The following is a 27,557-nucleotide window of genomic DNA, read 5'->3' as shown; positions in this document are numbered from 1 at the left end:
TAATTAAAATGCTTGCTTACTGAGCTTAGTTGAATGCCAATTCTATAACATTGTGTTCTATTTCTTAGCTGTGCTTCTGTAGCTTTTAAACTAGGCTATTGGTAAGGTTGCAATATTTTTCTAGCGCTTATGAAAGAATAATCTAATCTGATTCATAAACTAGGTTAAATTAATAAAGTAAATTGGGTTGTGGGAATGGAGGGAAGTGAGGCTATTTGATAACTGTGATCATATTGTGTCTATGGAGGCTCTCAATCATCCAGGACATGGTTGCCCCAAAGGTGGATTTTCCAAAAGATTAATGGACTTTCTTGGTTTTGTTTAGCTTCTCATCCAAGAAGCTCCTTCATTTATGAAGAGAAGTGAAATATTTTCAAAGAAAAGAAACCAAGAAAGTCCAGTTGCCTTTAGAAAAGCGCCTATGAGTGACCATGCTATATTTTTAAACAAAGCATTGAAGATAATTTGGCTCATCTGCAGATGTACCAGAAGAAAATCCAGTTTTGGATGGGTCACAATTTACAAAGTATGCCATTTCATTTAATAACTCAAGAGATCCCATTATTCTTCTACATATAAGATGTTGCATCTGTGCCTGGATAGGAAGGGAAAGGATATGCTGAAGGTTTTTGAAGGGGATGGAGGTTCAATTAATCTCACCTCTCATTCATGTTGCATCCTTGCAAGTGATTGCTTCCAACCGATCTCCTAATGCTTCTAGGTTAATCCTGGTGATTTCATTTCAGCTAGCCCAAAAATATGGTCCCGTCTACAGTCTCTATCTCGGAGGAAAGCGTGCAGTCTTCATTCATGGGTTTTCTTCAGCCAAAGAGGTCCTGGTGACAAAAGGCCTAGAATTTGCTGGGAGGCCAGATAATCCATTAGTAGATTATATTGTTAAGAGAAAAGGTACACAATATATCATTTGTAAACACTATTTTTCCTCTCTACTCTTGTTATTCTCTTTGTTGGATGTTTGTGTTACGTTGGCAATTATGAGATTGATGGCTACCTGAATCCATAGAATGATTAAGTAATTAATCAGGTTTTACCATTAGGTAAGCATAAGATAAATACTGGTAGTCCTCAATTTATGACTACAAGTGAGCCCAATAAGCAAGACAGTTGTTAAGTGAGTTTTGCCTCATTTTACGACCTTTTGTACCATCATTGTTAAGCGAATCACTGCAGTTGTTAAGTTAGTAAACAGAATTGTTAAGTGGATCGGGCTTCCCCACTGAATTTCCTTGTCAGAAGGTCGCAAAAGAGGCTTCACATGACCCCCAGGACAATACGACCGTCATAAATGAGAATTAGGTGCCAAGCAGCTGAATTTTGATCATGTGACCAGGGGGCTGCTGCTATGGTCATAAGTATGAAAACCAGTCATAAGTCACTTTTTCCCCAGTGGCATTGTAAGTTCAAACCATCACTAAACTTCAGAGGGTAATTAGGATTGCAGAAAAAACAATGGCTTCCAACCTGCCTTCCATGGAGGACCTACTGCACGAGTTAAAAAAGGAGGGCTGTGAAAATATTTACAGATCCCTCACATCCTGGACATAAACTGTTTCAACTCCTTCCCTCAAAAAGACGCTATAGAGCCCTGCACACCAGAACAACTAGACACAAGGAGAGGTTTTTCCTCCATGCTATCACTTTGCTAAACAAATAATTCCCTCAACACTGTCCAAAGTCTGCACTACTATTACTGCTAATCTTCTTATCACTCCTTTATCATCCATCCCCTCCCACTTGTGACTGTATGACTGTAACTTTGTCGCTTGTATCTTTATGATTTATATTGACTCTTTCCTAGTATGATTTGATTGCTTATTGTACTGTATGACTATTAATAAGTGTTGTACCTGATGATTCTTGACTCTTGGCGAATGTATCTTTTCTTTTATGTACACTGAGAACATTTGCACCAAGACAAATTCCTTGTGTGTCCAGCCACACTTGGTCAATAAAAATAATTCTATTCTATTCTAAACGAACTGCTGTAAGGATTACCTGTCCTTGGAAATCCCTGTAGTTCCATTGTTTCCTTTTCCACCTTTCATTTTTATAGGCATAATCACAGCCCCTTACGGCGAAGCGTGGAAAGAACAACGGAGGTTTTCACTGATGCTTCTCAGGAACTTTGGACTGGGCAAAAAATCAATGGAAGAGAAGATCTTGCAGGAGGCAACTTGTTTGATTGAAGCATTTGCTGAAAACTCAGGTAAGCTCACCTGGGGCAGGACGGGATGGCTGGGGAATTTTCACACCAACGTGACTTCTTTTTCCACAGGACAGAATTCAATTGATTTCACGGTTGACTCATGTTTTTGTGTGTATGTGTGTGTGTGGGTTGATGCAGAGTGGGAGGAGCTTAGCATCCTGGTTGTATAAAACTTAAAGCAAATTCCAATGCAAGATAATATTTGTAGGTTTCAGATATTTCATTCCCCTATTAGGTAACAGGATGATGTTACGTAGGTGGGTAATGAAATTATCTGGGGGAAATGGCCATTGGAACTTCAAATCCCAATCTAATCACCTTGTTTGTGGCCTGATGTAACTTTGAACAGTTGTAAGCTGAGGGCTTTTTGGGGTGTAACCATTTAGAATGGGAAGAAGGCCTAAGTGAGGAAGCAGCCTGGTGTTCCTACATAAACACCAAGAGCGCTCGACCTCTTTTCCCCTTGAATCCTTCTCTGGTCTTTCCCAGGAGAAATCTTCCAGTCTAGGGAGGTTCCTGTATTACAGGCAAAGAACAATAAAGTAGCTAGCTTGAATTACACACATATGAGTCTGGTTGTTCATGCATCAGGATTTTTGTTGTTAGTTGCGAAGTCGTGTTTGACCCATCACAACCCCATGGACAATGCTCCTCCAGGCCTTCCTGTCCTCTACCATCTTCTGGAGTTCATTTAAGCTCAGGCCGACTGCTTCAGTGACTCCATCCAGCCCCCTCGTTCTCTGTCGTCCCCTTCTTCTTCAATTGCCCTCAATAGTTCCCAGCATTAGGCTCTTCTCCAGTGAGTCCTTCCTTCTCATGAGGTGGCCAAAGTCTTTTGAGTTTCCTCTTCAGGATCTGGCCTTCTAAAGAGCAGTCAGGGCTGATCTCCTCTAGGACTGAACGGTGGGATCGCCTTGCAGTCCAAGGGATTTGCAGGTATCTTCTCCAGCACCATAGTTCAGAGGCCTCCATTCTTTGGCATTCAGCCTTTCTTTCTTTTCTTTTTTTTTAAGTAAGAATTTTTATTTTTACTTAAGAGTTTTAAAATCTTTATCATATCTAGAATATATTTGCACATATGAAAACCAATTCATCCTTATACCATGTTCTTTTAGTTTTATTTATTTATTTATTTATTTATTTGATTTGCCAATTGTTTACAAGATAATAAGTATAAGTGTATACATAGTTGTGAATACATGATATGGGTACATATAAGAAAAATAAAAGAATAAGAGAAACAATAGGACAGGGACGGTAGGCACGTTGGTGCGCTTATGCACGCCCCCTACAGACCTCTTAGGAAGGGGGTGAGGTCAATAGTAGACAGTCTAAGGTTAAAGTTTTTGGGGTTTGGGGAAGAGACTACAGAGTCGGGTAGAGTATTCCAGACATTGACCACTCTATTGCTGAAGTCGTATTTCCTGCAATCAAGTTTGGTGCGGTTTACTTTGAGTTTGTATCTATTGTGTGCTCTTGTGTTGTTATGGTTGAAGCTGAAGTATTCATTGACAGGTAGGACATTGCAATGTATGATTTTATATACCATGCTTAAGTCAGACCGAAGACGGCGTAATTCAAGGTTTTCTAGTTCTAGAATTTCAAGTCTGGTGGCATAAGGTATTCTACAACGAGTAGAAGAGTGGAGAACTCTCCTTGTGAAATATTTCTGGACTTTCTCAATTTTGCTAATATCAGATACGTAATGAGGGTTCCAGACTGATGAACTGTATTCGAGTATTGGTCTAGCAAATGTTTTGTATGCTCTGGTTAGTAGTGTGATATTACCAGAGAAAAAGCTATGTAGGATTAGGTTAACAACTCTTAATGCCTTTTTGGCTATGTAGTTGCAGTGGGCTCTAGCACTTAGATCATTAGAGGTGAGTATTCCAAGGTCCTTTACAGAGCTTGGGTCATCAACAAGATCTTGACTATTCAGCTTGTATTTTATTTTCTGATTTTTTTGCCAATATGTAAGACAGAGCATTTATTTGTTGAGATTTGAAGTTGCCATTTGTTTGACCATTCAGATACATAGTCAAGATCTTTTTGTAGGGTAGCAGTATTGTCTGTGGTATTGAACAGCTTTACATCATCAGCGAAGAGAACGCAATTGCTCTTAATATGATCACAGAGGTCATATATGTAGAGTATGAAGAGAGTTGGTCCTAGAACACTGCCCTGGGGGACACCACTATTGACAGGTACTGGATTTGATAGGACGCTCCCGATTTTGACCATTTGTTGTCTGTTTGCATAGATTTAAGTTCACCCTTTATATTCAATATTTCACCATATCTAACTGTTTGTTCCTTTTTATATGTTATTGGATATGAAAATGCTTCAATAGTTGATATAGTTGATAACCATATTGGAATTTTTAAATAATGTTGCCTTTTAATCTTCTCCCAGTTTAATAACAAAGCTTCTCGTATATAATGTCTTCTGAAATACCCCTTTGTTTTAGTTCCCTTGTATCATAAGAAGGCGTGCCATCCCAACAACAAATCACATCCTTCTAATTTCAATAATCTAGTATTTCTTAGTGTTATCCATTCCTTAACCCACATCAAGTTTGTCGCCTGATAGTATAACTCCCAATTAGCCAGGCCAAATCCTCCTCTTGTTCTAGCATCTTGCAATGGTTTTAGTTTTATTCTTGCTTTCTTTACCTGCCAAATAAACTTCCACACTATTTTATTTAAATCTTCAAAATAATCTTTCTCTAGCCTAATTGGAATTCTCTGGAACAGATAATAATATATTCATCTTAATTGTTGATATTGTCCCTATTAATGATAGTTGTAAATTTTCCAATTTTGTCAGATCTGTCACAATCCGTTGTTTGAGTTTATGATAATTATTCTATTTAAGTGTACTGCATCTTGCTGTCAAATGTATCCCCAAGTACTTAACCTTATTTTTGACCTGGATCTTCAAAACTTCTGCCAATTCTTCCTTTTGTCTTGCTAACATATTCTTTGTCAAAATCTTTCTTTATCTTTATTTATTTTCAAACCTGCTACTTTTCCATATTCCTCTATCTTTTTCCATCAATTTAAATCCTGTTTCTAATGGATCCTCTAAAATAAAAACCAGATAATCTGCAACTGCTTGCAATTTATATTCTTCCTTTTTAATTTTCTTTTCCTTCTCTAATATTTCTATTTAACACTTCTAATGTTAACACAAACAACAGAGGTGACAGTGGGCAACCTTGTCTTGTCCCTTTCCTTATATCAATAGAATCGGTCAGTTCCCCATTTATCATTACCTTTGCTGTTTGTTTATAATATATAGTTTCTATGGCTTGAGTGAATTTCTTACCAAAGCCCATCTGCTCCAGCTGTAATAACATAAATTGCCAATTAACTTTGTCAAGGCCTTTCTGTGCATCTAAAAATATCAAAGCCATTTGTTTTTCAGGATGTGCCTTGTAGTATTCCAAAGTGTCCAGAATATTCTCATGTTATCTTTAATTTGTCTCTTTGGCAGAAACACATTTTGATCTGGATGAATAAGGGTGAATAAAGGTGAATAAAGATGAATAAGGATGAATAAAGGTCTACTATTGACCTCACCCCTTTCCTAAGAGGTCTGTAGGGGGCGTGCATAAGCGCACCAACGTGCCTACCGTCCCTGTCCTATTGTTTCTCTTATTCTTCTTTTATTTTTCTTATATGTACCCATTTCATGTATTCACAACTATGTATACACTTATACTTATTATCTTGTAAACAATTGGCAAATCAAATAAATAAATAAATAAATAAATAAAGTTATTTAAATATCTTTTAAGTCTTTTTGCCAATATTGAAGCGAAGATTTTATAGTCTGAATTTAGCAGGGAAATAGGTCTATAGTTCTTAATTTGTTGTGGATCAGCGTCCTCCTTTGGCACAAGTGTGATATATGCTTCGATATATATATATTTAGTTCCATTTTATGTTTAATTGTGTCCATTTTTATTTTAATGTCCTTTTTATTTGGAAATTTCTCTAACTCTTTTTCAAGTCTCTTGTAATCATCCTCTAATGTTTTAAATGCTTATCTTTTCTTAGTATTTCTTTTCCTTGTATAGTAATACAATCAAGCCTCTGGTATGTGCCATCATTGTATCCCAAAGGTTTTGCATTGATGTGTCCTCTTTTCTGTTTTCTTCAAAGAAGAATGCCAATTCTTTCTCCATTTTTATGCAAAGTCCTTTTCTTTTAATATAGTATTGTTTAAAGTCCATCTAGATCTTCTCCTTTGTCCTTTCCATTTAATTGTCATTGGACTGTGGTCTGCCCAAGTACTTGTTTCTATATCAATTTCCTGTATATTAAAAATCAATTCCATTGACATTCATATCATATCTATTCTAGACCATGATGCGTGTCTATTTGAGTAAAAAGTATATTGTCTATTTTTAGCGTTTCTTTCGCTCCATGCATCTTTTAAATTCATTTCATCTGTCATTTTAAAAAAGGATTTTGGAAGAGTCTTTCTACTTTGCTTTATTGTTTTCTGTGTTTTATAGTCCAATTTCTCATTTACTATTCCATTAAAGTCTCCCATCATGCAAATATTAGCATAGTTCAATTCAATTATTTTCATGTGTAATTTTCTATAAAATTCTTCTTGGTTATCATTTGGAGCATAAATTGCTATTAAGAGTATTTTCATATTATTGTCCATTGTTTCCACCATCAAGATTCTTCCATCATCATCTGCATATATTTATTCTGCTGGGTTTGTGTCTCTAATATGTAAAACCACTCCTCTTTTCTTTTATCATGTCAACGCAGTAAATATTTTCCCTAATTTTGGCTGTATCAATATTTGTTCATGTTGCTTTTTAATATGTGCTTCTTGTAGACAGATTATATCAAATTTTAATTTCTCTAGTTTATGAAATGTTTTCTTTCTTTTGGTAGATGAATTAAGTCCATTTATATTAATTGTAATCAATTTTTTCTCTTCCATATTTATATTTTATAAGAGCTTACTGCTCTTGTAGATCTTGGTTCTCCTTGTTCTCTAGATTCCACATTGCCGCCTACTGCACCTTCTTCTTTTTCAGTTACTGCTAAACATTCCTCTTGGAATTCAATTAATGACTCTTCTCTTCCTGTCTCTCCCTCTAAAATATTCTGCATGAAATAGTTCTGCTTTCTCAGTTGAATCTATTCTGAGTCTTTATTCTTGCCATGTAAACATGAGACCTTCTGGTATCAGTCATCTGTAGTTAACATCTTTCTTAAGTAATATTTTAGTCAGAAATTGATATTCTCTGCTCATCTCTCTCATACTTCTCAGTATTTGTTTCAGGACCACAATTTCCTTGTCTTTGTATTTCAGTGTTTTCTCTCTTGCAATCTGTAGTATTTGCATTTTGATTGCTTTCTTAGTAAATCTTATATGGACTTCTCTTGATAGTTTATTTCTCATTGCATACCTTGTAAAAACTTGAAACAGCTCATCTATTCCATCCATCATCTTCTCTTTGGCTATCTGCAATGCCTCTACCAGGATTTCTATCATTATGTCTGCCAAGTTTTCTCCCTTTTCTTCTATGTTTTGAAATCTAGATAAAATTCTGATCTGTCAATCTCCCATCTCAATATTCCACTCTTGTCTCTTTCAACCACATTCAGTCTGTTATTAATATCTCCAGTTTTCTTATCTCTTTGTTCATCTTTTTCTTCAATTTTTTGGAGTCTATCTTCATATTGTGTCAACATTTGGTGTATATTCACCACTTTTCATCTGTTTTTTCTGTTCTCTGTTCAATATTCTCTCTTAATCTATTCATCTATTATTAATATTCTCTAATAAATTTTTGCAGGTCAATCATAATAAAAAGTAAAAATAAACATCTTCAGGTTCTTCTATACCTTAATCCAATTAAGTGGAGTGGGATAAACCAAATATTACAATTAACAATCTCCAGCAGAAAAAAAAAGAGAAATATATGTAAAAATAATATTTCCAAAGAAAAGGAGAAAAGAAATGCACCTTCTCTAGAAAAAGCAAAGGAAACACAGGCTTCTCCTCCAAAAGGCCACAGTCCAGCTAAAAATAACTAAGTGAGGGGGAAAGTAGAGAGGTAACACTAAAAAAAACCTAAAAAAGTTTTCTGTCAAAGAGAAAAAGCTGCCACTATATAATATCCAAGACACTTCTGTTGAATTCCAAACAAAATTTACAGTTCTCTTTCCAAGGTCACTGCAATCTTCTTTCTTTCAACTCTGAGTTTTCTTTCAACTCCAGACTCCAGCCACTGATAGTATCCCAGAGGAGAACCTGTATAAACTATCTTCCATGCTCATCCCACTATCTTCTCAATAAACAGGCTCAGAGTCCTTGAAATTTAATACCAGCTCTTACTTTTCTCAAAGTTATCAAACACTCAAACAAGAGAAAGAAAACAATGTTTCCAAGCCACTGAGTGGCAGTGTTACTTATTATCCTCTACTTTCACTTCTCTCCTTATATTCAAAACAAAAGAAAAAGAAAGAAATTAAGAAGTACAAATAAAACTATACAATAATGCATTGAAAAAAGAAAAAGAAAGAAAGTCTTAAACAAAAAAAATTATTAAGTAGTTATATAAAAAAGGAAAAAAAACACAGTCCAGTTTGAAATTAAAAAGTGTTTGTAAAGAATCCAGCAATAAAAAGGATTAAGAAAAACCACTAAGTTTGACTCAGGCTTAATCTCGCCACTTAACCTCTTCTGTCTAAAAGACTAAAAGATGTTTTCTTTTAGTCTTTTAGTGTGTTCTCTCAAATAATAATTAGAAGTTATCTCACCAAACTGACACACTTTCTCTCCAGCTTTCTTCCGTTCCGGAGCTGTCCCAGCTTCAGCAGCTTCAATGGCCGCTTCTCTGCCGCTGGAAAAAAGGGCTTCTCCTGGATCTACCAAGGACTTTGTGATGTCCCTGGGATCAGCAGGATGTGCCCTTCTCTATCAACATCTCTACAGGGCGGTTTAGGTCCAAAAGGACCGCCCAGCAACAGAGATATCGATGGAGATCTTGGAGCTTCAAGATCGCACGTCGTACTGCTGCGACACCAGCCCCGCCCTCCTGCATTCAGCCTTTCTTATGGTCCAACTTTCACAGCCATACATTGCAACTGGGAAAACCATATTAACAATAATATAATTAACAATAATATAATTAATATGAACAATCACAGGATTATCTCTAATCTTATTTTCTTTTGCTTTATTCTGCAGGTGCACCTTTTGATCCTCAGCCATTTGTCGAAACTGCAGTCACCAACATCATGTCTTCCATTCTGTTTGGGAAACGTTTTGAAAACAATGACAGCTCTTTAAGGACTGTGCTGAACATTTTACATCAAAATCTCAAACTGCTAGTTGGACCCTGGGCCATGGTATCCTTGATAGGAGCACAGGAAAACAGTCACAATTCTCAGAGATGCTAATGGGAATTTCAGTCTATTGGAATTAAATGTCCACCTCTCTAAAAGTTGTTGAGGTTGGAAAATACAAATCTGCAGGATATTATAACACCGGTAGATGAAATGCTTCATATATTTTAGAATTCCATCCAATTTTCCTTGCATAACTTTATTTACTTTTAAAGGAATGTCATAATTTGATGACTGACTTGGTTGAGCCTGCAGGAACCAGAGTTAATTAGAGCATGACACCGCTTTATTGAAATATTAACTTTGTGAATATTTGTGCCCTATCAAAAGTTGAACATGAAATAACCTTCATGAGTATAGATAGTCAAAGGTGTTTTTTCTCTCCCAACACACCCTACAGTGTATATTACCTGATGATCAGTTTAATTAATTTTGATTTGTTTTCTCCTTTTTGGTAGCTTTACAATGGTGTGCCCTTAGTGAGAAGGCTTCCCCTGCCACATCAGAGAATAGTAAGAAATGCCCAAAAAATCTTTGCTTTCCTTGAAAAAGAGGTGGAGGAACACAAGACAATGTTTATTTCTGGAGAAACCCGGGATTTCGTTGACGCATACCTAGAAGAAATTAAGAAGGTAAAAAAAATCCACCCCCCTTTGTTTGATTTTACACTCTTGTATAGTTTTTCTCATTGAGTGGTGCAGTGGCCTAGAAGTGGGGCTCTCACCTCACAATTAGGAGGCTGTGAGTTTGATTCTAGATAGAGGCAGATATTTCTCTCTCTGGGCACACTGAGAATATATCCGCTGAACAAAACTCCGCATTGGCAACAGGAAGGACATCCGGCCAGTAAACAATCTGCTTTTCTCATCTTGTATCTGTGGCTACCACATTACAGTTGTGTGACTATGAAAAACAGATATCTTGTGGATGGCCCTAACCTCATTTGATAATCTAATTACATACAAAATTGGTTGCTTGGTTAGTTAAACAACTTCCATAGAAACTCTTTGGAACTTTGTGTGAATTGGAGTTTTGTCCTAAAGAAAGGAACAAGCTATTGTGTTATCTCGTCTATGGGACTTTGCTTAGCCTGTGGCATAAACCCAGCCAACCCATTGTCCTATAAATCAGAACACGAACAAATATGAATTTCATTCAATAGATATGATTGGAAAATATTCTAGAATAATGCAAATGGTCCTCATTTTTTAACCCCAGTTGGGACTGGAGCTTCCATCACTAAGCAAGGCATTTGTGAAGCAATTCACACCCGATTTTACAACCTTGTAGTGTTAAGTGAATCACTGTGGTTATTAAGTAAATCCATCTTCTCTCATGGACTTTGAGAGTGGGAACCTTGTAAATGGTGATCACATGACCCATGGATTCTGCAACTGTCATAGATGCCTGCTGGTTTCCAAGTGCCCAAATTCTGATCATGTGACTGCAGGACAGTGTAATGGTCTTAAATGTGAAAACAGTCCCTAAGTCATAAGAAATTCTATTCTATTCTATTCTATTCTATTCTATTCTATTCTATTCTATTCTATTCTATTCTATTCTATTCTATTCTATTCTATTTCTATATTCCATTATTCTATTCTATTCTATTCTATTCTATTCTATTCTATTCTATTCTATTCTATTCTATTCTACTCTACTCTACTCTATTCTATTCCTGTTCTATTCTACTCTACTCTACTCTACTCTACTCTACTCTACTCTACTCTACTCTACTCTACTCTACTCTCTATTCTCTATTCTCTATTCTCTATTCTCCTCTCCTCTCTATTCACTATTCTACCTTACTCTACTCTGTTCATTTCATTTCATTTCATTTCATTTCATTTCATTATTTCATTTCATTTCATTTCAGCATTGTCATAACCTCAAACCATCACTGAACAAATGGTTCAGGACAGGTTCATATATGTTGAGGACTGTATTCTCTTTCTTTTTTTTGTTTTAACTAATAAAAGGCAGAGCGGAAAGGTTCAAGTTTTGAAGAAGAACAATTACGAGTTTTATTGATGGACCTTTTGAGTGCTGGATCAGAGACAACAGCTAGAACAATTCAATGGGCATTGCTCTATTTGGTAGCCTTCCCAGAGATCCAAGGTATGGAAATAGCAAATGATGAAGATCTTATATTAACCATGCAAAATCAGGATGGGTCTCGAAGGGGTGATTCCTGACTTTTCTAAAAGCTTCATTTGGATTTAGACAGGTTCATCCCTTCTGTTATGTTTAGAACTATAACACCTCGAAGAATCCCCAGATAGAGATGCATTGTTCTCCCACAACTCAAGGAGAGCACCAAGTTGAGAAGGATGCAAAACATGGGGAATCAGTGTGATGTTTTCAAAAATGTATGTAGGAGATGACCAGGCTGAGCCTGAGGGTGGGGTCAAGTGCATCTTCAGTCTGGAGTCCACAAGAGATCTAAGTCCAGCCCTCTTTGAATTCTGTTGACTCTTATCTCTCTCCAATTTGCTTTGACCATTAGTAGTTCAGATTCTTGTAGAGTTTTGAATATTGTTTTGAACTGCCAGGACTCCTGATTTCCTGCACTTTACAATATCATTGTCAATCCTACTAGATCAGGGGTCTCAAACTCGCGGCCCGCGGGCCAATTGTGGCCCACAGGACGATATCCTGTGGCCCCCACCGTGATACGAAAGTATAATATTAGTGCGGCCCGCAGGAAGAATGGACCTCTGAAGGAGGTCCCGCCCGCCGTTCCTCGTCATGGCTTCTTCTCCACCCTGAACTTTAACAAGTCCAAGTACAGGTCCAGACTTACTGATGATCATCTTCAAGCCATACTGAGGGTCTCAAGTGCCTCCTCTCTCAAGCCAAACGTGGCTCAGATATGTGAGAGGAAGCGTTGTCAAGTCTCTGGCAGCAAGGAGTAAGCTGGAGAAGCCATGTTCTGAGGAACTGTTCATGATCTTCATTCAATGTTCCATTCATGTGTTCAGGACAGTTCATGTATTGGAGAAATCATTAACTGTTGATGACATTTGAAGATATTTTTTTAACAACGTTTTTTGTGGAATCCCTTATGCGGCCCAGCCTCACCCAGACTCTGCCTCCAGCGGCCCCCAGGTAAATTGAGTTTGAGACCCCTGTGAGACCATGGAATGAATTCTTCAGGAAGCTAAAACTGCTTTCATGGAGATTGGCTACAATAACAGAATCTAATTGTGCTGGGTCTCCTCCCTTTCTGTCCAGTTAGCTAAAAAGAGACTTCTGCATATTTATTATACATGTCTGAAGCTCCTTTTCTCTAATGGAATGCCAATTGAAACCTCAACACCATAAGAAACATTTCCCATAGGCAGATCACATTAGCTTTGCATCTCGTGTTAGTCCCACTAAGTAGGCCAAACCGTGAAATGAATTTCTCAGGAAGGCTAAATTTCCTGTTCTTGGGATTGGCCACAAAACCAAGGAGAGAAGCAACCTGGAATTAAGGAGAAACTTCCCGACAGTGAGAACGATTCACCAGTGGAACACTTTGCCTCCAGAAATTATGGAACTCCACTTTTGCTGGTAGTGGCACCACAGGGCGGTCCTTCGCTGTTTCCAGAGCAGCCTCACGGGCCACATCTAAGCCCCCCATGGGCCAGATCTGGGATCTGGTCCTTGAGTTTGACTTTAAAATGTTTCAGTCCTTCTTCCCAGTCTACACAATTCTGTTGAGGTCTCCTTCCTTACCCTCCTCAGTAACTAATTTATTTGCACTGCAGAGAAATGCCAGAAGGAAATAGACTTTTTTCTGGGAAGTAATTCCAACCTGCAATATGAAGATCGGGAAAAGCTGTCCTACACAAATGCCGTCATTCATGAAATCCAACGCTGTACAACTGTTGTTCCTCTCGGAGCACCTCACGCGCCCATCCAAAATGCACAGCTTTGCGGCTATCAAATTCCCAAGGTAAAACTGGGAACCTTCATAGGTGGGCCATGGGTCTGGAGGCTGTACAATGAAGATAAAGGGAACTGCCTTGGGAAGGGGGTTGGACTAGAAGACCACCAAGTTCCCTTTCAGCCGTATGATTCTTTTCACCACCAGTGGTCCATTCTTGAACCAGATCGCAAAAGGGCTCAAGCAGATTGATTCAAGATCCCTTCCATCACGGAGCACTTTCTTCCGTGTGATCTACTTTTCCTGACATTTTCAGGGCGCCCTCATTTTAATCAACCTCCATTCTGTTCATCATGATGAATCCCAGTGGAAGTTCCCCCACGAGTTCAACCCCTCCAACTTCCTGAATGCAAAGGGAGAGTTTGTGAAGCCGGAAGCCTTTTTGGCATTTTCAGCAGGTAAATTAACCCTGTGTCTGTTTTACTTTGAATTTATTTTTATTTTGTATTTATTTATTTTGTCGAGTATGAATCTGATAATATAGATAAGAATATACACATGGTTATTAATATGAGAAATATATATGGATAAAAGGGAACATTAACACAGGGACGGTAGGCACATTGGTGCGCTTATGCACGCCCCTTACTTGAATGTTGTGCAGACCTTGAATGGCAAGGGCTGCACAACACACAGAACCAGGAAGTAGACAAGCCCGTGAACTCAGTTCCTGTGCTTAAACCTTCTGCTTCAGTGCATCCTTAGATGGAGAAAATTGTGAATGTAGCCAATGGGGAGAAGCATTCATTTTGGGGATATATTCATCCATGTTTGTGAAAGCATGGATGTAGATTCTCTCCATGCGTGTATCCTTCAACAAGATCAACCAGAAAATATGCCAATTCATGTGCCAGAAAAGGCATGTTTTGCTTTGCTATTCTCCACCTCTCTCACACCCAACACACACACACACACACACACACACACACACACATCCATTAATCCTAAGGAAACTAGCCAATTTCACATAACATTAGAAAACTACAACTCTGTGTTTCAGGGGTGTGAAGTGTGCTGAAGTGTGCACTGTTCTAGATGAACAGCTGTGATAGTTCATCTTGTCTTTGACTTTTCAGGACCAAGGGTTTGTTTAGGAGAAAATCTGGCTCGGATGGAGCTCTTCCTCTTCCTCACCAGCATCCTGAGAAATTTCCAGCTATCTTGGCCAGATAAATCCCGGGCACCAGATCTCACACCTAACTTTGGTTTCACACTATTTCCGTCAAGCTTTAAAATATTAATGAAAAGTCGCCAGGAAAGCAACTAGATCAAGGGAAGATTTTCCATCACTCAAAGCAAAGTCATCCTCTCCAAGAAGAGACCAAAGGCACTTGAAAAATCCAGATGGAATTTATAGGCTATACAGTTTAAAGCAGTTACCTGAACAAAAGATTTATACTAGATGGTCTGAAAAAATTATCTTCAATATTACAAACTTTTTTTTTTTAATAAAAGTTTTTATTGATTTTAACGACAAACAAAAACACAAAAAACATAAAACATAACATAAAAAACATCATCATTCTTCATATATTTACAGACAGTGTATCGGTTGGTTTACCACTCCTTTTTGTGCATCCATTTCATAGTCATCATAATAATTGTTACATAATAACTCATATTATCGATCAACAATTATATATCCTAATATCATTATTAAACAATCATTTGACTATAATTTTACTAATTCATACTTAAGCGAGATAACTGTAATTTAGTTACTTTATTTTATAACAAATCATGAAATCATACCAAGTCTATCTTAATAAAATATTCTAAAAGTGTTATCAAGACCAGGAAAAAATGTATATTCGTTATTTCCTAAATTTCTAACTATTCTATTATTATATTGTATTATCTAACCATTGATAAAAAAGATCCCAAACTTCATAAAATTGTTTATCTTCTTGTTCTCTAATTTCAAATGTCAATCTTTTCTTAATAATTTCTTCCTCTAATGGTATTTTCTCACTCTTCCAAGTTTTAGCAAATACAATCCTAGCCGCTGTTAATACATTTACAATCAAATACTTTAAGTTTTTATTATATGTATCAGGTAAGATTCCCAATAAAAAAATCTCTGACTTCAAATCTATATGTTTCTTTGTCATTTTTTCCAACCATATGCGAATTCTAGTCCAGGAAGGCCTCCTCACAAGTCCACCACATATGGTAATATGAACCAGGAATCTGATGACATTTCCAGCACTTTTCAGATTTGTTCTTGAACATTCTTGCTATTCTTGTCGGGGGAAAATGCCACCTGTAAAACATCTTATACAAATTTTCTTTATATGCTGTTGACATTGTCACTTTATAATTTTGAGACCACAACTTTTGCCATTTCTCTAAGTCAATCCCATATCCAAAATTCTTCCCCCAAGCAATCATTGTTTCTTTAACTTGTTCTTCCTCCAATTTAATTTCCAACAAATAATTATACAATTTTTAATCACTTTTTCATCAGTACCTGTCAAAATCCTATCTAAATCAGTCATTTTGTCATAAAATCCTTCCATTTTGGAATCTTTAAGATACCTTGAATGTATTTGTGCATATGAAAACCAATTCATCTTTATACCTTGTTCTTCTAAATTTTGCATCGTTTTAAGTTCACCCTTTTCATCTAGTAATTCCCCATATCTAACTGTTTGTTCCTTCTTATAAATTATAGGATAAGAAAAGGCTTCAATAGTTGATAACCAAACTGGAATTTTCAAATAACATTGTTTCTTAATTTTGTCCCAATTCAACCATAACGATTCCCGTATATAATGCCTTCTAAAATAACCCTGTGATTTAGTTCCCTTATATCATAGAAAAGCATGCCAACCCAATAGTAAATCATGTCCTTCTAATGCCAACAATCTAGTCTTTCTTAACGTTATCCATTCTTTAGCCCACATTAAATTTGCAGCTTGATAATACAACTCCCAATTAGGAAGGCCAAATCCTCCTCTAATTCTAGCATCCTGTAAAAGTTTTAATTTTATTCTCGCTTTCTTACCTTGCCATATATACTTCAACACAATTTTATTTAATTCTTCAAAATAGTCTTTACCTAACCTAATTGGTATTGTTTGAAACAAATATAACATTCTAGGTAAAATATTCATCTTAATTGTTGAAATTCTACCTATCAGTGACAATTGTAAGTTTTCCTATTTTTTCAGATCAGATGCTATCTGCTGCTTAAGTTTAATATAGTTATTCTCTTTCAGTGTAGTACATCTTGATGTCAAATATATCCCCAAATATTTAACTTTATTCGTAACTTGAATTTTCAATAGGTCTGTCAGCTCTTCTCTTTGTCTTAATAACATGTTCTTTGTCAAAATCTTTGTTTTGTCTTTATTTATTTTCAAGCCAGCCATCTCACCATACATCTCTATCTTTTCGAATAGTTTTAAAGCTGTCTAAAGAGGATCTTCCAAAATAAAGACCAAGTCGTCTGCAAAGGCTTGCAATTTAAATTCCTCCTTTTTAACTTTCATTCCTTTTATATTTGTATCCTCTCTAATATTTCTATTTAACACTTCCAAAATCAATACAAATAACAAAGGAGATAATGGACATCCTTGTCTTGTACCTTTTTTAATATTAATAGAGTCTGTAAGTTCTCCATCTATCATTACTTTTGCCGTTTGCTTATAATATATGGCTTCTATTGCTTGAATAAATTTTCTAGCAAAGCCCATCTGTTCCAATAATAATAGCATAAATCTCCAATTCACGTTATCAAATGCCTTTTGGGCATCTAAGAATATCAAAGCCATTTGTTTTTCAGGATGCGCCTCGTAATATTCCAATGTATCCAGGATTATCCTCATATAGTCTTTAATTTGTCTCTTTGGTAAAAATCCATTCTGATCAGGGTGAATAAAATTATTTAAATATTTTTTAAGCCTCTCTGCCAAGATTGAAGCAAAGATTTTGTAGTCTGCATTCAATAAGGAAATAGGTCTATAGTTCTTAATTTGTAATGGGTCGACCCCTTCTTTTGGGATAAGTGTAATATAAGCTTCTGACCATGTTTTAGGTATTTTCTTATTTACCATAACTTCATTCATGACTTCTAATAGTGGAATGCTCAACGATTCTTGTAGTGTTCTATAAAATTCTGCCGGGAGACCATCTGGTCCTGGTGCTTTTCCATTGTTCTGTCTGTTGAGTGCTTCAGTTAATTCCATCATTGTTATAGCACTTTCTAACATTTCCCCAGTTTCATCAGGTATCTTAGGTAGGTTAGCATTTTGTAAATACTGTTTGATTTTTTCCTCATCAAGACCCTCCTGTTTATATAATTGTCCATAAAAATCTCGAATGATTGCTTTTTTCTCTTTATTACCATAGCATACTTGGCCTTGATTGTCTATTAACTGTAATATTTTCCTTGATTCTTTCTCTTTTCTCAATTTATATGCTAACCATCTACCTGGCCTATTTGCATCTTCAAAATAATTCTGTTTAGCACTTCTAATTTTTTGTGCCAGTTCTTCTTTCTCTGCTTGATCCATTTTATGTTTAATTATGTCCATTTAAAGTCTAATATCTTTTTTTGTGGCGCTTTTTGTAATTCTTTTTCCAATTTTTTATGGTCATCTTCTAGAGCTTTAATCATTTGCCTCTTCCTAATGTTCTTTTTCTTTGAATAGTCTATTATTAATCCTCTTGCATATGCCTTCATTGTATCCCAAACATTCTGTATTGAAGTGTCCTCTTTTTTGTTTACATTGAAGAAGAAGGCCAATTCTTTTTCCATCCATTGTGTAAAGTTTTTTTCCTTTAAAATAGTATTATTTAATGTCCATCTAGATCTTCTTTTTTGTCCTTTCCATTTAATTGTCATTGGATTATGGTCTGCCCATGTACTTGTTTCAATATTTATTTCTTGAATATTGGATAATAATTCTGTTGATGTCCAAATCATATCTATTCTGGACCATGATAAATGTCTATTGTAATAAAAAGTGTATTGTTGAGTTTTACCATTTCTTTCTCTCCATATGTCTTTAAGATTTAATTCATCTGTCATTTTAAAAAAAGATTTAGGGAGAGTCGTCCTATTTTGTGGTGTTGCTTTTGCTGTATAATCCAATTTATTGTCTACAATTCCATTGAAATCTCCCATCATAAGTATATTAGCGTAGTCCAGTTCAATTATTTTCATGTGTAATTTTTTATAAAATTCTTCTTGTTTATCATTCGGGGCATAAATTGCAACCAAAAGTGTTTTTGTATTATTGTCCACTATTTCAACCATTAATACTCTTCCATCTTCATCAGTAAAAGTCAGTTTTGCTGGAATAGTTTCCTTAATATACAAAACCACTCCTCTTTTCTTACAGTAAGTCAGAGAAGTAAATATTTTCCCTAATTTTGATCATGCCAGTAGTTGTTCGTGTTTTTTTTTAATGTGTACTTCTTGTAGGCAAATTATATCAAATTTTAGCTTCTCTAATTTGTGAAAGGTTTTTCTTCTTTTAGTAGCTGAATTCAGTCCATTTATATTGATAGAAATCAATTTTTTTTTCCTCCATGGTTATGCTTTATGTTTAGGTTTAACAGCTCTCGTGGATCTTACTTCACGTTGTTCTTTGGTCTCCACTTGTCCACCTATTGCCCCTTCCTCTTTTCTCATTTCCATTTGATCCTCTTCAGATTCAGTTGAAATGTTCTCTTTTTCTATCTCCATTTCTCTTCTTTCAAAGAGTTCCTTGTAGAATGTTTCTGCTTTCTCAATTGAATCAATTCTGTATCTCTGTTCTTGCCACGTAAACATTAATCCTTCTGGAATCAGCCATCTATAGTTCACCTCTTTTTCCAATAGCCTTTTAGTCAAAAATCGATATTCTCTTCTAATCTCTCTCACTTTTCTAGGTACTTGTTTTAAGACCACAATCTCTTTGTCTTTATACTTCAACACCCTCTCTCTTGCCACTTGTAATATTTGGGTTTTAATAGTTTTTTTTGGTGAATCTAACATGAACCTCTCTTGGTAATTGGTTCCTCGTCGCATATCTTGTGAAGACTCAATATATCTCATCTACTCCATCCATCATCTTTTCTTCTGTTATTTCCAAGGCTCCAGCCAAGATTTCAATTATTACTGCAGCCAAATTTTGTCCTTTTTCCTCCTCAATATTTTAAAATCTAAGATAAAATTCTGACCTGTCCATCTCCCACTTCAACATCCCACTTTTTTCTTGTTCAACCGTTGTTAATCTGCTATCGATATTTCCAATTATGTCATCTCTTTGTTTGTCTTTCTCTTCTATTTTTTGGATTCTCTCATCATGATTCACCATCATTTGTTGAAAATTTTCAAATTTTTCATCAATCTTCCCAATTCTTTTATCAATACTCTCCATTTTTTGTTCCATGCTCATTTTAAGATCTTGTATTCCTTGCATAACCGTCGTTAAATCCATTTGTGTTTTATCTTGCTTTGCCATTATTGAAAGTCGTCCTCCATATGATGGGGAGACAGGAGCAGAAGTTGAAATGCCCGAAGGTAAAATTCTCTTACTCATTCCGTGACTCAGAGTCTTCCAGTTCTTTTAATCCAGTTAATAAGGTGACCAATTATAATCCAATTAGAAAAAGGGAAAGCACCAAAAAAAAAAAAAAAAGGCCAATAAGAAGTAAAAAGCCCAAAATTAAAAAAGAAAAATTCTTCAGGTTCTTCAAGACCTTAATCCAATTGTGAAATGCTCAATTATAATTCAAAAGTAAAAATTAAAAATGAAGAGAAAAAAGAGACAAAATAAAGCCAACAATGTAATAATAATAATAATAATAATAATAATAATAATAATAATAATAATAAGCAAAAAGAAGAAGTTCTTCAGGTTCTTCCCACCTTAATCCAATTGAGAGATCTCAAAAATAGAAAATAACCATAAAAATAAGTTAAAAGTAGAGATAAAAGGGCAAAAATCCCAATAAAAAAGGATAAAAAGGAAAAAATAAATATTCTGAGGCTTCCCCTTTAAAAATAAAATAAAAATGAGGTAAAATAAAAAATAAAAATAAGTATACCAATATTACAAAATGCTGTGGGGTTGGGGGGGGGGAGGGATAAAACAGTTAATAAAAAATAAAGAATAAAAAGCACCCACTGCCTTTTATTTATCCAAGACTCTTATTTGGCTTCTCCACACATTTCAAAGCCAAGCTTCAAATATTCAATTAATAATAGAAGTCCCGAAGTGCACCTGTATAAACATCCTCCAGTGCTCTTCCCTCTATCTTATCACTTCCAGTGGCCTTGAGAAAAAAGTTTTTTCCCGGCTCTCAACTTCAAATAAGATATTTTCAAGCCTCTAGTTGGCAGTGTTGCAAAATTTCTTAAAACCACTCCCCCTTCTTCCCCCCTAAAAAAGCCTAAAAAGAACGAAAATATATGTATATATATTTAATTTAGAGAAAAAAAAATACTAAAGGGGGCCTCTATTTTATAAAATATAAACAGTCAAAAAGGAGAAAAAAGAACTAGTAAATATAAAAGAAAAAACCAGTCTGCTTAACTAGATCACCATAGAAGTTCAATGAAAGGGGGGAAAAAAGTAAAAGTAAAAAGCCAAGCCTCACTTTGACATTTCTCTTTAAAAATCGCCGCTAAGTCAGTTTTGTCAAAAATCTTACAGATTTCTTCTCATTCTTAGAGTGTCCTTTAGTCCCGAATATTAATATTAGGAAAAAAAAAGTCCTCACCAAGCCGATACACTTTCTCTTGTGATCTCTTCCTTCCGGAGCTGTCCCAGCTTCAGCAGCTTAATGGCTGCCTCCCCGCCGATGGTAAAAGGGCTTCTTCTGGATCAACCAGGGACTTGCGATGTCCCTGGGATCTACAGAACGTGCCCCTTACTATCACCGTCTCTACGGGACGGTTTAGGTCCGTTGGGACCGACCAGGAGCGGGAATATCAGCTGCGATCTCAGAGCCCCGAGATTGCAGCTGTATCGCAGCGACGAGGCTCCGCCTTCTCTATATTACAAACTTTTTATTACAAATCTTCAATATTACAAACTACAAATCTCTTTTATGTATAGGCTGCACCCACACAGCCAACTTCCCTTCCTGCCCCATCACCTCATCCAAAGTTAAATCCTGTATCAGTCTAACCACACAATAAATCTTCCGGAGCTGTCTTTGTAGTTCACAAAAACTTACGCCTTTTAATAAAATTAAAGAAACAGTGTCACAAGATACTTGATGTTTTCTCCTATAGTCTAATATGCTGAGGTGGTATTCAGCCGGTTCTGACCAGTTCTAGAGAATTGGTAATGAACATTTTGAATAGTTCAGAGAACTGGCAAATCCCACCTCTGACTGGCCTTGCCCCCATCTCTTCTCTGCCTCTTGAGTCCCAGGTGATTGGCTGGGTCTTCTTTTGTTGCCCTGCACAGGAGAACGGAGCTGGAAAGCTGGTTAGTGGGGTGGGGAGGGAATAGGGATATTGCAGTATCCTTCCCCCAGGAGTGGGGAAGGAATGGGTTAGGGTTAGGGTATGCTTCCCCTGCTATGCCCATCAAGCCATGCCATGCCATGCCCACCAAGCCATGCCCACAGAACTGGTAGCAACTGGGGCAGGGGTGGGATGGACGGAGCCAGCTAGGAGTGGGACTTGGGGTTTTCTGAACTGCATAGAATCTTAATTAGGGGCTCTCCCAAACTGCTGCAAACCCACAGCAGCCCACCCATGCCCTGCTCCCTTTATGATATATTGTTGTTCAGGAATGGTGGCATTTTTTTAGCCTGGTGTGTTCTACCCAACTGAGTGTCCTCAGATTTAGACTTTCAAAGATCTTAGCAAAGACTTTATTCTCTCCAGAATATTGATGCTTGGGAATAGATTCTGAGCCAATAGGCTGTCCATTTCAATGCAGATTATATAGCTGCCCATGTTCTAGCCAACTCTGGGAGCAGGAGGTCTCCCAACAAAAGTTAAAACTGTTAAGGTAACACATAAGGGAAAGAAATAAGATATATTATAGCATTAAATAAAGAGTTACTCTATAGGCATATCTTACCTTGATGTTAGGCAATTGTTTTCCTATGTATGTAGAAGGATTTATTACTCTATAGGCATGTCTTATCTTGATGTTAGGCAGTTGTTTTCCTATGTATACAGAAGTATTATCTCTATAGGCATTTCTTATCTTGCTGTTGAAGAAAATATTTCTTTAACCTTTCACGTGTTGTAAAACTAGCCTGCAATTAGATACATATCTCTCATCTGAAGACACATGATTTTCCCATCTAAATCAATCTGAATCCATCTGGTTTATGTTCCACCCCCTTGAGAATGGAAAGCACTCCCTGGGAACATAACTCCCTACATCTGGAGCAATATACACCTTTTGAAGTGTGCTGTTAATAGCCCTCTTAAATGGCCAATTGTGATGGATTAGCAAGACAATAGGAGAAGGAATAATGAAAGATAAACAAGTGCCAGAAGGACATTTGTTTTTGCAGGAGAGATGTAAATCAAAGTTAGAGTGTTTTACAATGCAGTTACTCTACTTCTAAAAGAATCTTAAGGTATAAGAAGAGTTACTTTCCTCTATGTGCTTTGTAACTTTCCTCACATATCTGTGTGTATGAGAGAAGAGGTCTTACCCTTTTACTGATCAATATAAGTTAGATTTTGTTATTCAAAGCGTCTGCTTAAGTTCATTTTTGGCAAATTGTGATCTTAAGTTATAGCCGAACTTTACATGATGAAACTATATTAGCCATACTATAAAACGGAACAGATTAAAACATTAAAAACAACAAAGCCCTGGTCCCAGCTGCAGCTCTGAATGTGCAGTTATCCGATCTTATCCCAGCGTTGAGGGAATAAACTTCCTCTTTGGCTTTTCACCAGCAGAGAAATATAACAGCAGAGAAACAAAGAGAATTCTCTGATTTGAAGATGGCTGTTTTCAGCTGGCTCATCGTTTTTTCCCCTCCTGTTCTTCTGGTTTTGGAAAAACAGACGTCCCAAAGGCTTTCCCCCTGGGCCATGGAGGCTGCCTCTGTTGGGGAATCTGCTTCAGTTCAATATTGAGGGACCCTCTGAAGAAATTCGACCAGGTAAGGCTCCTTAATTGCTCTTATATTAAACTCCGTGGAGCAAATTTGCAGAAAAGAAAGACGTTTGGCTGTAATTCTTTTTTAAAAGGAGGCTGGCTGGGCAGTGCTGTGTCTGTTAAATGTTTCTGTGTGTGATTGAAAATACATTCTGCAGCCGACTGAGGAGAAATATTGATCAACGTTGAAATGCAGAGGTTGAAACTCCAGCTACGTAAAGATACACATTTGATTCCGAGCAATCCTAATGGCATTGAGCTGCTTCCAAAAGATTCTTCAGAGTTTATTTGCATTGTGTGGAGGTTTACGAATGTTTGAGCTGAATTCCAAGAGTCAGCTCTGCCCCTTTCCAAAGCAATGTTTGGAATTTCCTAGGACACAGCCAGAAATCTTTCTAGACCACCTTAAAAAAACCCCAAATTCTTCGGAGAAGGGAGAAAATGCCATGCAGCTGCTGGAAGTCACTGCTTTCCCTTTCTTGTAAGCATTGCAATTCCATTCTGTCATTTTGATGTTAAATGTCCATTATGCAATTAGGGGAACTTGTTTTTAAACAAACACCAATGTGTAGCAATTCTCTTGTATAATATCCACCGCTCTTAATTTGAGATTTTAACAAGGAAGCTTCTGATGAAAGGCTTCCAATAATTGTAGAGTTTGCACTTTGTCTTTGCCCCAAGGAGGTGTGTGAATTCTCACAAATGGTGAAAGTTAGAAAAGGGAACACCCTGTTGCTCCTATGTGTTTCTGGGCTGTTGTTAGTACAAATGAGGTCAAGGGCCCCACTCCTTTGGAAAACATGCTGTGCCTGGCGTCGTTCTTTGAGCTGAATTAAACTTTACACATTCCAACTTGCTATATGAAGGATTAGCATGAAGTACTGCCTAATAGCGAAAATTAAAAAGTTAATTAGACATTGAAGTGGAATCATGTTGTAAATAAAGTATTAAAATGATGTTGCTGGAAAACCATGCTCATATTTATCACTTATAGCTTTTATGTACACTGGGAGCTTATGCACTGAAGACAAATTCCTTATGTGTCCAAACACACTTGGCCAATAAAGCTATTCTATTCTATTCTGTTCTGTTCTGTCCTGTCCTGTCCTGTCCTATTCCCTATTCTATTCTAATCTTATTCTATTCTAAATAGTGTGGTCTTTTGATATCGGCCACCTTTGAGTTCGGATGTATAAATGTTCATTGCAAACTGGCAAAAGAGTCATCACACTCAAATGACTCTTTTGCCAATTTGCAATGTACATTTATACATCCAAATTAGACTGTGTTGTTTCTCTGCGTCATATAATTTATGTGGGTATGTGGGTGTATGCTTGCTTGCTTGTTCGTTTGTTTATATTATTGTCATGTTTAGTGTATATTGGAGGCGGTGATCATTTGAGAGCTGCATGCAACGAAATTTCATTTTAATGTATGCTGATTAGTGTACATTCAAAGTGACAATAAAGTGATTCTAAGTTTAAGTGGGTGTATGTAAAGAGGTTGCATGCCAGAAAGCAGGAAGAAGAGCTATATTGTTATCTATAAATAAATCCTTTCCCCTCTACAATATGGTACAATGTTCCTACTAAGCAGTGGTGGGATTCAAATATTTTTACCACCGGTTTGGTGGGCATGGCTTGATGGGTGCACTTTACATGCGTGCACACACTTTGCGCAGGCACAGAGGCATTCTAACTCACCTCCTACAAGCCTGCATGATCCCAGTCGCTTCAGCAGCTGCTGTGCAGCACTCTTCTGTGCCGCGCAAAGCAGCTGCGCTTCAAATTCAGAGGATGAAGGTGAGTATGGGAGCCCAGGCGGGTGGACAGGTGGGTCCAACAGCAGAGTGATGGACAGAACCGGTTTGGTCTCCGCTGCTCATCATAGCTACCGGCTCGGTAAAACTGGGCCGAACCGGTAGAATACCATCATTGCTACTGAGGCAGGGGTCTGCAACCTGCGGCTCTTTTGGCCCTCTGCTGCAGCTACCTGTCAGCTGAGCCCCACCCTGGCTGGGCCCTCCACTTCCCATCACTCCTCATCTGGCCTGAGAAGGTAAGGGTGATGGTGGGGGATGGAGACTCACTCTATATTCCAGAGCAAGAGGTGACCAGGTGGGAGTGAGTGACGTCAAGTTGGCCATGCCCACCCAGTCACACCAGTTGTTAAATTATTGGCTCCCGGGGTTTTTTTTCTGTGGGAAATGAGTCCAACTGGCTCCTTGAGCGTTTAAGGTTGCAGACCCCTGTACTAAATAATCCAGTGAAAGTTCTGGATACAACATGCTTACACGTTGAGTAGGGAGGGGGTAACAGCTGATCATTTTGAAGAATGGAGCATGATGGAGTTACAGGTAATTGTTCAACTTCACCTTGGTGAGGCTACGTTGTATCATTGCAGCAATTGGTTCTTGGTGATTTCCTAATAACTTTTTGGTCATCCTGTTGTTTTATTTCAGTTTGCAAAAAAATATGGCCCTGTCTTCTCTCTTTATGTGGGAAGCAAACCTTTAGTCTTGACTCATGGATTTCCTTCAGCAAAAGAGGTCTTTGTGATCAAAGGCACAGAATTTGCTGGGAGATCAGACTTTTACATTATTGATATGTTCACTAAGAAAAAAGGTAATGGTATAATTTTCAAACCGTTTTAATACCTCTTCAAGTTATTTGTTTTGTTACCTTGTTCTGTCACAAACCTTGTTCCAAGGAAACAAACACGAAACAAAGGTAACAGCAAAACTTTTTAATGATTCTTTACGAATTCCGTTCCTTCACGGTTAAAAAGGCTGTTTCAAACTAATTGTCTCTGGTAAGAATGAGCCTTGCCAAGGTGGTGCAAGGCTGCCAAGAACACCAGATAAAGTTATTAAGAAATATTTCAAACACAGTCTCCAAACACCAACCAAGATATTCCAAACGTCCACCAGGCTTGAGTGCAAAAACTTCTTTGCTTCCTGCAAAGAACTCTGGTTTCTCAGCTACTAGTTCTCCAGAATCGGTCAGAACCTGCTGAATACCACCTCTGAATTTCACTCATAAGAATACAAACATGAAAAAAAAACAACAACCAGAACACGTGCAACAAACTGAAAAGAGGATGAGAACACAAAGGCTTTCATCGGAAGATCTGGCAAATCATGATACCAATGCCAGATGTAGTCCCTTAGAGCAGCATTAAGGAAGGAAACTTACAGGCTTAATGATAGCTGTGTTTCTCAACCTTGACAGCTTGAAGATGCATTGGGCTTCAACTCCCAGAATTCCCCAGCCAGAATCTTTCAACTGTCAAGGTTGAGAAATACTGAATTATAGGATTAATGAGGCTCAATTCAACCAATTCACACTAACCCTCAGAAACAAGCCAGGAAATCCTTCAAATTTCCAGAATTCCTTCCCAGCCAAGAAGAATTGTATAAATGTATTACCATGATAAAATTCATCAGTGCTGGCTTTTCTTCTGTTTGCTGACAGCTTTACAATGAGGTGCCCTTGGTAAGAAGTCTCCCTCTGCCACACCAGACAATACTAACAACTGCAAAGAAAATACAAGTTTTTATTCAAAAGGAGATGGAAGAGCACAAGAAGACCTTGACTCCCGGAGAACCTCGTGATTTCGCTGATGCATATTTAGAAGAGATGTAGAAGGTGGTTGGTTTAATTTGCAAGTCTCCCTCCCCCCCGGTGGCTTTGACATTATCCGTTATGACAGTGCAACAGAAACATCGACACAGTCACTTTTCTAGAGGCCTACTTTGTGCCTGGTGTTTTGCATGTTGTACAGCCCCAACTAGGACAGGGTCCCCAAATCTTTGGGGCACCAGGGACCGGTTCCATGGATAAAGGTTTTTCCGCAGACAGGAGTCGGTGTGGCTTTGCATACTGCCTGTATCCCATGAATGGGGCTTCACTTATTTGCATGGCCCAGTTTCTGGC

At 37.2% G+C, this 27,557-nt stretch overlaps 1 protein-coding gene and 1 long non-coding RNA gene across 5 annotated transcripts in view; both read left to right on the top strand.

Annotated features, from left to right (window-relative positions):
* Window positions 1–15,117, top strand: part of LOC113414946 (cytochrome P450 2J6-like) — a 28,873-nt gene extending 13,756 nt beyond the window's left edge. For 3 of the 4 annotated variants that reach the window (XM_087971671.1, XM_026672083.2, XM_087971672.1), the window contains 8 exons: window positions 747–909; window positions 2,075–2,227; window positions 9,455–9,615; window positions 10,071–10,244; window positions 11,592–11,730; window positions 13,365–13,552; window positions 13,800–13,941; window positions 14,620–15,117. In XM_087971671.1, the coding sequence (XP_087827797.1) occupies window positions 747–909; window positions 2,075–2,227; window positions 9,455–9,615; window positions 10,071–10,244; window positions 11,592–11,730; window positions 13,365–13,552; window positions 13,800–13,941; window positions 14,620–14,810 (1,311 nt within the window). In that variant the 3' untranslated portion in view covers window positions 14,811–15,117. Of the gene's footprint in view, window positions 1–746; window positions 910–2,074; window positions 2,228–9,454; window positions 9,616–10,070; window positions 10,245–11,591; window positions 11,731–13,364; window positions 13,553–13,690; window positions 13,752–13,799; window positions 13,942–14,619 lie in introns of those variants that run through there. The other variant, XM_087971673.1, reaches the window with a different exon arrangement.
* Window positions 15,118–23,420: 8,303 nt separating this feature from the next.
* LOC148129846 (uncharacterized) lies at window positions 23,421–24,578 on the top strand. Its single transcript, XR_015750651.1, has 2 exons — window positions 23,421–23,626; window positions 23,715–24,578. It is a non-coding gene; the product is annotated as an uncharacterized LOC148129846 (long non-coding RNA).
* The last annotated feature ends 2,979 nt before the right edge of the window (window positions 24,579–27,557 follow it).

The sequence above is a fragment of the Notechis scutatus genome, chromosome 9, assembly GCF_049901735.1.
Source record: "Notechis scutatus isolate UNSWTSFEM ecotype Mainland chromosome 9, rNotScu1.2, whole genome shotgun sequence".
NCBI lineage: Eukaryota > Metazoa > Chordata > Lepidosauria > Squamata > Elapidae > Notechis > Notechis scutatus.
The sequence above is the reverse complement of the archived record's forward strand: the minus strand, read 5'-3'. Positions and strand labels throughout refer to the sequence as shown.